This window comes from Poecile atricapillus, chromosome 6 (assembly GCF_030490865.1).
Source record: "Poecile atricapillus isolate bPoeAtr1 chromosome 6, bPoeAtr1.hap1, whole genome shotgun sequence".
NCBI classification, from domain to species: domain Eukaryota; kingdom Metazoa; phylum Chordata; class Aves; order Passeriformes; family Paridae; genus Poecile; species Poecile atricapillus.
The window spans coordinates 16,876,953-16,891,138 of record NC_081254.1 but is presented as its reverse complement, the minus strand read 5'-3'; the positions used below and the strand labels follow the sequence as shown (position 1 = coordinate 16,891,138).

General features: G+C 40.5%; 1 protein-coding gene across 1 annotated transcript; it reads left to right on the top strand.

The window, feature by feature from the left end:
* The first annotated feature begins 575 nt into the window (after positions 1 to 575).
* VDAC2 (voltage dependent anion channel 2) lies at positions 576 to 12,773 on the top strand. Its single transcript, XM_058840903.1, has 9 exons — positions 576 to 749; positions 4,368 to 4,439; positions 5,431 to 5,480; positions 7,639 to 7,791; positions 7,881 to 7,933; positions 8,371 to 8,598; positions 9,789 to 9,939; positions 10,865 to 10,922; positions 11,743 to 12,773. The coding sequence occupies exons 2-9, from the start codon at positions 4,373 to 4,375 to the stop codon at positions 11,832 to 11,834; spliced, it is 852 nt and encodes a 283-aa protein (XP_058696886.1). The 5' UTR covers positions 576 to 749; positions 4,368 to 4,372; the 3' UTR covers positions 11,835 to 12,773.
* Positions 12,774 to 14,186: the final 1,413 nt, after the last annotated feature.

Here is a 14,186-nt window from a genome sequence, read left to right as displayed (position 1 = left end):
TCCCTGTGGAAGGGAAACGGCTCCTGGGGCTCCTTCAGGAGCGAGGCCTGCGCCCGGCAAGCGCCATCTGCACAAAGGCCCACGGCTCTCCGCGGCTGGCCCCGGCTGCAGGGCTTCTCCAGTCCGTGTGCCAGGACGGGAGGCGGGGGGGCCCTGGGAGGCTGACCGGCATTTTCCCGGAAGGGCAGGGGCCCCTGGATCACGTATTAGGTACAGTCCAGGGCCGCCCGTCCCCAAGGAGAGAGGAACTTTGCCCTGCGGGCCTCAGGGCGGAAAGTTCCCGGGTGTGGCCGCTACGGCCGCTGTGGGGCCCTTCCCGCCCCCCGGGCAGCCCCATCCCGCCCGCCCGGCCTCGCCCCCCTGCAGGCCTCGCCCCCCTGCAGGCCCCGCCCCCCGCAGGCCCCCGCCGCCGCCGGGGCTGCCCTCCCGAGCGCCTGCCGGGGCGCGGCGTAGCCGTCCGGTTCCTGGCTCGGGGCCGCGGCGCCGCCCGCCGCTGCCGAGCTGTGGGCCGCGGGCGCCGGCGCCTCCCGCGGGGCGCGTGGTGGTGTGGCGCGGCGGGCGGGGCAGGCGGCGGGCGGGGCGGCCCCGGCGCGCCGGGGTCCTGCGCGGCGGCGGCGGCGGGCGGGCGGATCGGTGTCTCCTTCACTTCGCCCTCCAGTGCCCGCGGCTGCAGCAGCGCGGCCTCCGCACGGCCCCACCCGGCAGCCACCGGCCCCGGCCTCGCTCCGACGCCCGCCCGCGACACGCAGGTGCCGGTCTCGGCCGCGACCGGCCCCGCGGGGCAAGGGGGGGCGGGCGGGGCTCGCCCGGCGCCGAACGGGTCTGGGGCCGCGTGGGCCGGGGGTGGCGGGGCCGCGGGCGCGTCCCAGCGCTGCCGGGTTCGGCGGGGCGGGCGGGGGGCTCTCCGCGCGCGCTGCCCTGGCGGCCCCGCGGCCGGGCTCGGGTGCGCGAGGCGCGGAGGGCGGGAGGGTCAGGCCGGGATGCCCAAGATGGCCGCGCCGAGCGGGTCGGTTCACCTTGCGGCGGGGCGGGCGGCGCGCCTGGCGCCGGGCCTGGGGCCGCCGCTCGGCCCGGCCCGGCCCGGCCCTGCCCTTCCCGGGCTGCGGCCGCATCCCCGCTCTCCCTTCGCTGCCCTTCCACTCTGGGAGGCGCTGCTTTACTACCCCCGCTATCGCTTCCTGAGCCCGAAGTCCATTACCAGACCTTGTCCTTAAAGTTTCTGCATTGGCCTGGCCAATATTAGGCTTGCGTGTTCACGTCCGGTCTGTGAGTAGGGAGAGAGTTAATGCAAGGGTAAGGAGGTGGCTTTTCTCTTTTTTAAGCTCTGGGTAGTATCAGTGTAAGCCTGAAGGTCACCGTGTGTTCGATGTATTTTAACAAACTATTTTTTAAATAATCTCAATTTTTTTGTTGCTATTTATGGGATAGTGGAATAATTTCGGTGGAGTTGTTGATTTTTTAATTGTATGAGTACAGTTCTTTTTTGTGTACTGTAGGCTGCTATGGTTTGTAGTTTGATCTTGAATATCTTGAGATCTTAAAATTGTTAGAAATCCTAGTAGAGGTTCGTGGTATTCCTTAATTGTAGGGCATGAGAGTTTTGAAATATTACCTCAAAGGAGAACTGTGACATAGTAATTCAAATAATGTTAATACATTTTTCTGTTCTTGGAGTGATTATTTTTTTCTTTTTATCACAGAAGAAAGTATGATTTTGACTCTCGAGTAACAGATCAATTAAACTCTTTTCACCACGGTGGCATGAAACAAAGATTAGGGTGGAGCTCTCAAGCTTGGTTCAAGTATATTCTGTACTTCAAGTCGATTATTTTACAGTTTTTATAACGAACCTGTAGTTGCTAAATTGTGCTTATTGTTTAGTCACTTCTGATTAATCGTTTTTAAGTGAAAGATGCTTCAGAATAGGGTTGAAAAAATTACTTGTGATTATAAGAATTTGCAAGCCTAGCTAACATTTGAGGACACAGGACTGATTTTTTTATGGCCCTGTTTTCATTTAATGAGCATTCTGATGATGCACTGGTTTATCAGGCATTAAGTACACCTGAAATTAACTCTTGGTTTCCTGTTTTGTCCTCATCCATCCTTGTCACTATTACAGTATAGTATTAGAACAGCAGTGTGACAGTTGTACTCTGCTTCAACATTTTATTACAAAACTTGCATTTGTAGGCTGGAATGTCTGACAAATACTGGCTGGTTTCCCTGAAGTGGTAAGGATGCTTAACTAGGCCAGATAAAATGGCAACATCCTTTTTACTGTAATAATCCTCTGAATTTTAACACAGATACAAGTTTGTTAACTTCTCGGGACATTTCTGCTTAGCATAAATCTCTTGTCTGTACTGGTTGTCTAGTCAGATTGGAAACATTGAAAACAAAAGGGAAAAGCACATTTATTTACAGTGTAAAAGTATGTCTGTGGTAAAAGCTAACAAGAAACTTCAAAGCTAGAAATAATAATTTTCCTGGCGATGCTAGTTAGTGGCGAGATCTATTCATTAGAGGAAGTGTGCAGCAAAACCTCTAGAATATGTTAAACTGAAGAATTGTACAGTTGCTGTGCAGCAGAACTCTACAGGCAGGAGTTGTCACACTCCCTTGTAATTTGGTCTATCAGCTGCTGCTTTTTATGGAATAAATAACAGGAACAGTTCAATGGCTTGTCACTGGGATTAGGTTCTGTACACTTGAACTTGGGCTAAGCTTTAAAATTCAGATGCTTTAAGCCATTTTCATGTTGCTTTTAAAAAAATTAATGTTTAGTTTACTCCATGGAAAACCAAATTTGTTCTTGAGCAAGTGATAGATGTCTTGATATAGTGACCTGATAGTAGAGTTTAGACATCTTAGCTAAAGAAGTTTCTCTGAATTTGTGTGTATGTGTGTGAAATGGAGTGCAAATGTTGTTTCTCAGAGGAGGTTGAAATTATCCCCTTAGGGCATTAGGTTGTTGAAGTAGGGTACGCTGGAAAACTGCATTATGAATTGTAGAGAAATAAGGAACAGTCTTCTGCCTTCCCTTTGATTGCTAGGGGAGTTTGGTTTTTCTTTTAAATAGTAGCAGTTCATACAATTTAGCTGTGTATGGGAGGTATAATTAGGGTTTGGAAGTTAACATGTGAGAACACTGCCCTTGTTATTTTTCAAGTTCCAGAGATCATTTCTTCATTTACTTAAAAAGAAAAAAAGAAAATCAATCCACCACACAAAAGGAAGATAAAAAGTCAGTTATGTTAATCTGACTCTCTCAGCTAAACAAATGTGACAAATCAGTTTGAGACGATTTTTGTTTGTATGTGTTTAGCCTTTTCAGGGCCTTGTCTAGCTATATTTTCCACCCATCTCTTCCCCTTTCACAGCATGGGGGAAGTTATTAATATGCTCTTCTTTCTATATTTCACAACTTTAAAATACAGGGCCTCTGTAACAGCAGCCTCTTGCTATTGAAATCATGGGAAAACAGTCTTTCAAGGAGATAGAGATAAGAGTGTATCTTCCCAGGGAGGAGAGTGATATGGGCCTGGGTGAGCTCTTAGCCTGGTGTTTGTCCATGGGGCCAGAGAGCTGGGCCATAGCTCATCTGCACTGACAGCTTCTTTAACAGTGAGGTTGCCAGCAGCTCCCTATCTGAGAAAGGCACTTGTTAAGAGATCTCTTCTCACAGACCCTACACTCCTCCTGCTTGGATGTTTTAAACTAACAGCACAACTTCCCAAACTTAAACTCTTGTATGTTACCAGATTGATTGCTGGTTAAATGGCATTAGATCTTCTTTAAATTATATGTCTGCCATGTAAAATATGGGGCAAAAATGATGTTAGAGAGCAGATATGCTCCCTTTTTACAACTAAAACCATGTGGGTACTTCCAGGTAGTTTTCATAAGCATGTGTCAACTTTGACTTTGTAGAACTTCAGGGAATAACTGTCTCCATTACAGGCTGTTAGATTTCTGGTGTCCAGGTTTTTGGCAGTAACTACGCCAACTCTGGAAATGTCAGTTATTAGTTAATTTCTGGTAATGAAAGACATATGGAGAAATCTACCTGAAAAATTAAGAACTGGGTAGTCTTGTAATGCCTTTTCTCTGCAATGCCTCTTCTCTGCATAAGCTGAGAAAATATCCCATGTTCCCAGTGACCTTCACTGAAAATCTGGGTGTTTCACAGAATACTGTAGTATCATATCTATTAATTTTAAATATATCATTATATCCATTATATCTATTAATTGCCATTATGTAGATGAATCTTCCTTAAATACTATCGTGAAATAATTGTGGTAGCATTTTTTCATGTGTGCAGTGGCAAAAGGTTCTTTATTAATTAGCCATTTACCTTTCAGCTCCAATGGCGATTCCTCCATCATACGTAGACCTTGGCAAGCCTGCCAGAGATATCTTCAATAAAGGATATGGTAAGAATAGTACCTTCTGTAAGCAGTATTTGAGGTGCAACAATGAATTGCCTTTTTAAGTCTCTATGGAAAATTGAATGATCAAATGCCAGTGGTTCTGGGGAGAAGGAAGGTGTGCTGTGTTTATATCTTTACCACCAGCTAACAGATCATTGAAGGCTTTTTGTGGGCTGTTTCGATGTGAATGGTAAATCTTATTGCTCGAGCCACATAAGAGTCAGAGGTGTACAAATATGCAAGAATGTAAGCAGCAAGTGTAGTTTAACTTAGGAGCACACTTCATTTACTGGTCTGTCTGAGCCACAACATTTGTTCATACAGAAAGGGCTACATGCCATTGTAATGTTGTAGCCTTTTTTGGACTAGAAAGAGGAATGGCTATTAGGATAAAGAATTCTTCCAACATCTTAAGATGCTTTGATACCAGACAGCTGCATAGTTAAATCATTCTTTGTTACAGCGCTGTTTCTTTCTGGTCTTAAGAAACATGGATTTTTTTTCCTCTGAGACTGTTGCTCACCTTCTGGATAGCAATGTGAATTGGCACTCCCACAAAACCCACTTATATTACAGCTCCAGTGGTTGTGTATTTCCCAGTTACTTTGCTTTTACAGTTTTTTACTTTGAGATATTTTGTCTTGGTGCAGAAAGACGCATTTTATGCATTGGGCTAGCCCTTTAAAAGACATTGACTATAAAAACTGTTCAATTTCAGGAACAGAAAATAATGTATTTCCTTTTGGAAGCATCATTTGGTAGTTAAACATACTCATGTAGAACTGAGAGGCACTTCCCTGCCTTGTTTTGGAGAGGCCTCCTTTACCTCCTGTGGCATCTAAAAGTTGTACGTTGCTGAAGTCAGTCTATAGCTGTTTATGTATATATATATATATAGTACACTGCTGAGACTGCCTGAAAGACTAGCTTATTGAAAAATGTGCAGAGCCTAGGTTAAGGCCTAATCATGTAACTTTGACTTGTGTTTTTTAAGGTTTTGGATTAGTGAAACTGGATGTGAAAACAAAATCTGCAAGCGGAGTGGTGAGTTTAAGTAACTTTTATTAATTATATTTTTTTCCCAGCTGTGTTTTGATAGTTAATTAAAAGGGGCACATATCAGATGCTGTTAAGTATTTCATAGCTTATATGAATGATAAATATCTGGTGTTAGATAACTTCAGAAGCCCCCTAAAGATCTGAATGTATCAGGAATATTGCCTTGTTCAGTAATCTTTGTATAATAAAAGGGCTTATTACGTGTCCCTGGTCTTACACGTGAAGGTGAACAAATAAAGTGTTTTAATATACCAATTATAGTATGCAGATTTTATTTCTGAAGTACCTTGTGGTACTGTTCAGTGGAAATTTCTGGCATCTTGATTCTTGTATGAAGTAATTGGCATTGAATAAGCATGTTGAACCTTTGGCTTCTCTAGGTACTAAAGCATTGCATAGTGTTCCATGCAAGATGTCTTGGTCATGCAAGCAGTACCCCCTGTAACTTTTATCTGTTTCTAGAGCAGACTTTGCAAGATGTAAAGGTAGATTTATTTTCCTTTTCTCCCCATAACTGGAGCCTGAGCAGCATAACTTGCTGTTAGAAACAAGGTTCATGAGTTATATGCTCTGTTTTTTCTAGAAGTCTGTGTTCCAACTGAAACACAGTTTGCAAGAGCCCTATTAGAGAAGTTATTCTTACTGTAGCTTGTTTCTTTGGAGGACTACCAGTTGTGCTGGTAAAACTTTCTGAAAAATCCAAGCCTTAATATGAATCCTGTATCAGTTATAAGCCATCCTTCCCAGGAGGAGAAACATGCAGTACATGCAGGCATGCATGTACTACAGATGTTTCAAAGCAGAGATAAGAGATGATATAATAATTTGCTTATCCTAAAGCTATTACCCTAATGGTTACAGTCACATAGACCCTGTGCAGTAGGAATAGCACAAAGCAAGAAGTTAAAGCTGAAGGTCTTTGTGTAATTCCCATCCCTTGCCAAGAAATAGACCTACTAGAATTAGACAACTGTGTATGGTATAGTGGGTCACTAATATAATACAAGTAAATGTCTTGGATGTGGTCAAACTTAATCAACCACCATTAAAGAACAGTCTCATGTTTGTTTTGTGCTCTTGGGGCTTTCTCTGTAAGAGTGCTTAAGGATTTGTGATTTCAAATCTATGTTTCCTTCTGAAGAAGGTGAGGGTGAGAAGTCTGTTTGAAAATAATGTTGTGTATGGAGGAAGACAGAGATCAAAATGTTTATTTATATGTTTTAAAAAGTTGAAATAATGGACTTCTTAAATCATAAGGGGAATAATACTTCACTGGAAAGAGCTCTTTAATAGGTATTTGCAAACCTGGCTTCCACTTCTAATTACTTTCAGTTTTTGGATAGTGATACACAGAGGCTATTAATTCTTTGTGAGAATCCAAATAGTGAGAGACATCAGTGATTACTTCCTTTAATAAAAAAATGTGAGTGATACTGTTAGCTTCTGAGTTACTTTGAAGAATTCCAGGTCAGATCATACCATACTATAAACCCAGCCTGTTTGCTTAGCTCCCACTTCATTGAACCAAAGTGCCAGTGAAAGGTGTGCCTATGGCTGGTGTGAAAGGCTAGTGCATTGGGCAGACTTAAGAACTCTGAAAACCAGTTAAAACCCCAACCCAAACAAAGAAACAAACCACCCACCCCCAATTTGAAAAATGATGCCATTCTATGACATTTTACAGTTGCAGACTATCTTCAGGGATGGTTGACAAGAGTAATGAAAATACATATGTGATTCTTAAAGAATTTTACTGGAGTTGTAATATGTGCCTAATAGTGTTTTTGGCTCATGGTTTGATTTTTAAGTTGCTCATTGGGAGTATCAAACTGAGCCTTACATTTCAAGAATTTGTTGCTGCTTTAGAGGAGAATCCTTATGGTGGCTACTGTCTTTGGAGTTAATTTGTCACCCTGTATGTTTTATAATAGTGGTAGGAACACTGCAGTTGAGAGGGGATTGTGGGGAGGCCTCCATGTGGGCATGAGTCATTAATTCTTCTTGGCAGTGCTATTCTCCCTTCTTCCCTGCAAGTTGTCTACTGATTTTAAATTTTTTCCGTATAATAACAAGATCTTAGTGCTTGCTGAAGGAAACATCGTGTAATGCTTTCAGGATCACATGTATCTTCTGTGCTTTTTAGGAATTCACAACGTCTGGTTCATCGAACACAGACACTGGAAAAGTGAATGGGAGCTTGGAGACCAAATACAAGTGGGCTGAGTATGGTCTGACTTTCACAGAAAAATGGAACACGGATAACACTCTGGGAACAGAAATTGCAATTGAAGATCAGGTAATAGATTAGAAGAATATTTATTTATTTTACCTCTATGTAAGAACTGAATTTATAGCTTTATCTTATCTTCTCCCCCATTCAATTAGATTGCCAAAGGCCTGAAGTTGACATTTGATACAACTTTCTCACCAAATACAGGGTAAGAATTGTTAACTTTTTTGCCTTGCTTAGGGTGTAACGGCACCCATGGTCCATTGATCTGGTCTGTGGTTTTGACAGAGCTGTTTCTATGGTCTACTGTTGATCCAGCTTAGCAAATCCCAGTGCTAAAGGCTTCTGCTCTTTACCTTGACATCACTATGGGGCTAGTATTGCACATTTCACAGCTTTGCTTATTTTCTGGGATAGAAATACCTGGATGATTGCAGGAAATGTTAAACTGCTGCTACATTCATCAGAAAATACCTGTTTGCTATAGCCCTGGGTGCTCTGGATGGGCTGGCTTTTGCCTGGTCCAGGGGATTGCCTGTGCAAGGTGTTTAGATGAATTATGTAGAGTCAAAGGGCTTGAATTTGGCAGGTTGTTGAGGAATATCATGTATACTTGTCTCAAGATAACTCTTATTTCTGTTTCAGGAAGAAAAGTGGTAAAATTAAGTCAGCTTATAAACGTGACTGCGTAAACCTGGGTTGCGATGTTGACTTTGATTTTGCTGGGCCTGCAATCCATGGTTCAGCTGTCTTTGGTTATGAAGGCTGGCTTGCTGGTTATCAGATGACTTTTGATAGTGCCAAATCAAAATTGACAAGAAATAATTTCTCTGTGGGTTACAAGACTGCAGACTTCCAACTGCACACTAACGTGTAAGTACTGAAAACTTCTCCAGCTGTCCAGAAACAGGCTTTTTTTACCTTTTCTTCTAGTTAAAATAGAAATGCTTGAAATATCGGAAGGTGCTTACAAGGTCGTTAATGGAGTGCATTTTTCAGTAGGAAACTAAATAAATGTAAATGATACTTTGTATCTCTCCTTTTCAAAACATTAAGCGCCTGTGACTGGTTAGCACTTGCAGCATATGTGATACAGCTTGCCAAATACTGAAGTATATGCAGTTTGGAGGTGCAATACTTCAGTTATGCAGAACTGATCATAATGCTTTTTCTGGCTATCCAATTATATTGAATTTGCTTCAGATTACAATTTAAGGCCAATAGATTTGTAAGAGGTAGTAATTAGTGTTGCACTAATGCTGTAGTAGTTTCTAGAGCAAGACTAGAGCTTTACTTCTGGGCTTTATGTGAAGGCTCATCTTCCTGCCTGTCAGGGATTAAGAATGCATGAAACAATGTAAATAAATGTAGAACATCTTTCTTCAGACTTCCTGCCTTTAGATCTTACTTCAGAGCAGTCTGATCAAAACCTACTGAAAAACAGTAATTTGTTTTCAGTCCAATTTTAATTTGTTTTCAGTCCAAATTAATAAAATTGGTGGAATTCTAGTGTGTTTAGATAGTTAAAAATTTTTGCTTTTGAAGGGAAAGCGTGGGGATTATATCTGTCTGAATTCATGGAAATTGAGGAATATATGAGAAAATTGTAAAATACTTTATAAGTCTGGGCTGTAAAAATTCCATTTCAATTTACTATGTAAGATGTTGTGACAGATTTTTGAAAGGTCATCCATTTCTCTAGGAGCTTCACATATTCAATAATCATATAATTCAGAAGGCCCATTTTGTAACCATTAACACATATTGGTCAATTTTGTAAGGATGTGATCTGGAATTTTGTTCCAGAACTTTGTTTGACAATTAACATGAGAATTAGCTGTACCACTCTGAAATACCTTTTTATTTCCATTTATTGCCATTTAATTTTGCCTTGAAGCCTTTGTTCACCTTTGTTCCACTTCTCTTGTCAAAAAATGTGAAACAACTCAAACTTTTGAAATTCTTACTTGAATAAAAATTTGAAGTAGTAAAGAAAAAAAGGGAGGGGGAAAGAGGAGTGGATTATGCAGATAGGAAACTAACTTTTGTCTTAATTTGTGCAGCAATGATGGGTCTGAATTTGGTGGGTCAATTTACCAAAAAGTCAGTGACTGTCTTGAAACTGCTGTAAACCTGGCCTGGACAGCAGGTAGCAACAGCACTCGCTTTGGCATCGCAGCTAAGTACAAGTTGGATTCCACTGCTTCTGTTTCAGTAAGTATGGCTGTAACCTGAAGGGTTGTGCAAAGTACACTGTATTTGCAGTTCCTGTGAATCTGTGTGGTTTTAGTACAAAATAGGCTGGGAGGCCTTGTAGGAATTTATTCTTACAGTCCAGGCAATTACAGTTCAACCAGCAATATTTAAATTCTGTTACGTTGCTTATAGCAAAGTCTCGTACAATCTGACTGTCAAATGTGCTTATGTTAGAGGTCCTACTGTATTTATTAAAAGAAAAACACAAATTAAAAAAAAAGTTTGTGTCTGATTCTGTAAGTTTACAGAATTTTTTTTAAACTAGTTTTTGGGGAGCTTTGTCACATTCTCATGGTAAGAACTCTGTCAGTACTGGTTAAAAGTGGTAAGAACTCTGTCAGTACTGGTTAAGCAGCAACGTTTCCTGTATGTTACAAAGTTGGAATAATTCTGTTGAGGAAGTGATGCAAAGTGAGAGAAATAATTTTGTAAATATTGTTTATGATGATATTACAAAATGTTTGTTGCATACTGATTGGACTTGGAAGATACTAATTCTTGTATAATAATATTAACATGGAAGAGTCTTCTGATGTGGCATTTTTTGGGAGACTGGTGGTAAATGTGTCTGGCCTTCTGTAAAAGGGGAAGCAGTGAAGTTCATCTGCTAAACTGTGTTCCAGTAACAGTTCTCCCTGCCATTACAATCTTTCTGTTTTTAAATATGTTATTGTTTCAAAATATGTTACTGCTTCAGCTGTAAGCTGAGGAATGAGGGCGTAGCTGGAAAGAGCTAATTCAACAAACACAGGCATACTGAAAGAACATACAAAATTTGGGTAAACTGTGGTAAACAGCAGTGTTATCACAGTTATTCTAGATTCTGAATGGTAGCAAATAACTAATCAGTTACAACATTTCAGTTGCCTTTTTTTTTTTTTAGGCAAAAGTGAACAATTCTAGTCTAGTTGGAGTGGGTTATACCCAGACCCTGAGGCCAGGTAAGAGCTATCATGTGAATTATGTCACATATATATCTTCTGTGAATCCTAAAGAAAATAATTGAGATCTCTGCATTTATATGCATTTTTTTTCCTTCAGAATATTTTTTTCTTTGAAGGCTGAGTAGATATTTTACAGTAGCTTCAGTCATACATCACACCTTTATCTAAACAAGACAAATGCTATTATATCTAATGGTATTAATACATTATATTCTTCACTGATCTGTGTAGGAGTGGACTGTATTACGTTTGACAACTTAGCTTTAGGCTAGGCAAAGTATGACTTTTTTGGCACTGCTTTGTCCAGTCATACTGTTGAATGATAGCAAGTCTTCAAATTATGATTAATTGTCAAAACCCCATAATTCCTGCTCTTCATATTTAGTAAGAAAACCCTCCACAACTTAACTTGTTCTACTTAAGTTATGAAAGCACCTGTTAAGGCAGTGTTACCATTGTTTAGTTCCTTATTTAAAAAATCTAGTTTCATTCCATCCTTTTATAGGTAGGAGTGTCTGTCTATGCACAGTTTTCCTCCTCTTTTGCATGTCTTAATGCAGTAAAGGAGAACTCTTGTGTATTTAGCAATTAGAAACTTTGTATATTGACTTTATAACCGTTAACAAAAATCGTAAAGCTTTCTTCACGTGACTAACTTTCAGTAGATTTCATGGGTAAACGTATTCTTCTCTAAAAATCTTCAGAGGAAAGCAATTGTATAAAAAGAGAGCTACAACTGGGACTTGTAGTGACAGGTTAAGTTGTAAGTTGAAAGCTACTGTGTGTGTTGTAAACATGCTGCTTAAAAATCTTACAGGTGTGAAGCTTACACTGTCCGCCCTGATAGATGGAAAGAGCATCAATGCTGGTGGCCATAAACTTGGTCTTGGCCTGGAATTGGAAGCTTAAAAAGGTGAAGAAACTGCTGCAGACAAGGGATATCAGAAGAATTTGGCCTTAAAATGTATTTCCAATGTGACCAGCAGGCTTATTTTCCAGGAAAGATGACCTAGAACAAGAGCTGTATTTGAAGTATTTAGACAGTTACTTGTTAGCTGGTTTCTAGTTAAATTGGTTACCCATCTAGTTAAAATTCTGCATTAGTGCAGTCACTTAAACATTATTTAAATGTATTTAACTGTTTAATGCGCTACCCACAAATAATGAAATAGACATTTATGAAAACTGTACAATTGTGTGCATGTTTGTTTTTATGTTCCTTTTAACATTCGATATTGCCATTGAATGAAAAATGGATCAGTGGATGCTTTGAAATGAGGTCAACAATTTTGTTGAATGACCTGAACTAGAAGTACATTTGGTATCCCAAGACAAATTATGAATAAAACAAGTACACACACATACTTGTGCCTCAGATATTTTAAGAGTAAAGATATGAGGGTAGTGCTCAGTTAAGTTTAAACTTTAAGTAATCCAAGAAGTAGTGCTCTGTACCTTTGTGCAATTAAGGACCCCCACGCGTGACAATACTGAATATAGGTGAACAGTTGGATTCCTCAAGCAAATTGAATGTGCTTTTCTGTCAGGTAAGGTTTGTCACAACACAATGGCTTAATTCCCCCTGTGATCCACGGGCGAGATGTACTGTGTTCCTAGTTGGCCTCCTGATGCAAAAAGTGCAGATCGATGTACTTGGCACACTGAGACATATTAGAAATGTTCCTTGAAAAACCTCACCACAAACACACCTTTTGCTTATATTTGTATGAAGTGAGATGTATCTCTGCAATTGAATGTAACAGTGTAATGGTATAACAGCCTGCTTATCCCAACTGCTGTGAGAGGTTTCTGCTTAAAATGACTGAAATAAAGACAATTTTAAATGGAGATGGAGGAAAATGCATCTGATCTTGCTTTCCCTTTAACTAATAGATCTTGGCAGATACCCATTTTAAGTCCAGAAACTTGCAGAATAATGGAAAAACTCGCATGTTTTTCCATAATAGTAATAAACGAGAATAGAAATATGAGGGATATTTAGTCTGTGAACCTAACATCCCTGAAGGTTGAACTAGTTGTGAATGCTTTTAATGTGGAATATATTAAATGAAGTTGAACATGTAGTTGCACTGCTTACATTTAAGAGTTGGAATTTACTGAGCTTGGGGGAGCGCCTGGAGCCTATGTCTTAAAACACGCTCTTAGCTATGAAGGGTGTTTTGATACTTAGTTTTGCAGTCAGTGGTTCACAGCAGCTCTCTTCATAGTGCAGGTGACTGGCTCATGATCAGGAAGCTCTCCGGTTTGGAAATATTATCGGTTGATACTGGATTAAAATTAATGCCCACAAAAGTATCAGTGATTTGCTTGAGGTCTTGTTCCATCCTGCATTGTTGCCCTCCGACTGAAATCCTCACATGAAGCACTATGTTACTATGTTAAACTGCCTGTGTTTAAGGCTATAGCTGTGGAGTAGCTGAGCCACCTTCTTTGCAGAAGACACAGTAGAGTTCAAGCCTCCAGCTGAGGCTCTTAGCAGGCTTGATAGTGTATTTGACTAGTTTTCTTACATGATAGTAAAACATTTGTGCTGTGGAGTACCTTTACTGCTGTCGTCACTAAATGCCCTTGTCTGAGTTGTATTTCTGCCATTTAGGGTGGAAGAAGCATGTAAGGTGCAATTCGTTGCTGTCATTGCATGTTAAGGTCCATAGTGATTATTTTTAGTTTGAGTTGGTTTTATGTGCTAGACCACTTTAAAAGCTAGAGACCATGCAGACATTGAATTTTTGTATGTGTTTTCAGTATAACTTCAGTATACTTTTCAGAATATCTTCAGTGCCTCACAAAGACTGGGCTTCTGATACAAAAAACATAAGAAAGAAAAAACTAAAAGCTTAAAAAACCAAACCATGACAAACCACCAAAAAATCTCCAAAACAAACCAAAACAACCTACCAAAAAACCCTCCCTGAAATGTGTGCCTGTATGGATTGTCCAGCTGCAGCACCCAGGCAAATAATGGATTGTGTCTTTTGGTTATGAATGATGCCTTGTTTCTATCCTTAAACCAGTGACACTGATGTTTCTCAGCTTTTGATAAGGCTGTAATTGACTTTTTTTTTTCTTTTTGGTGGTGGTGGTGGTTTGTGGGTTCTGGTTTTTTTATTTATTTTAGAAGCAAACACTATAACCTTTTTCTTCACTACCTGCTCTAGATAATTTTTTTCTGAGGTCACAAAATGGGTAAGTGAAATAAAAGCTCCTATTGCCGAGTTTCTCTTCAACTCTTAAAAATGA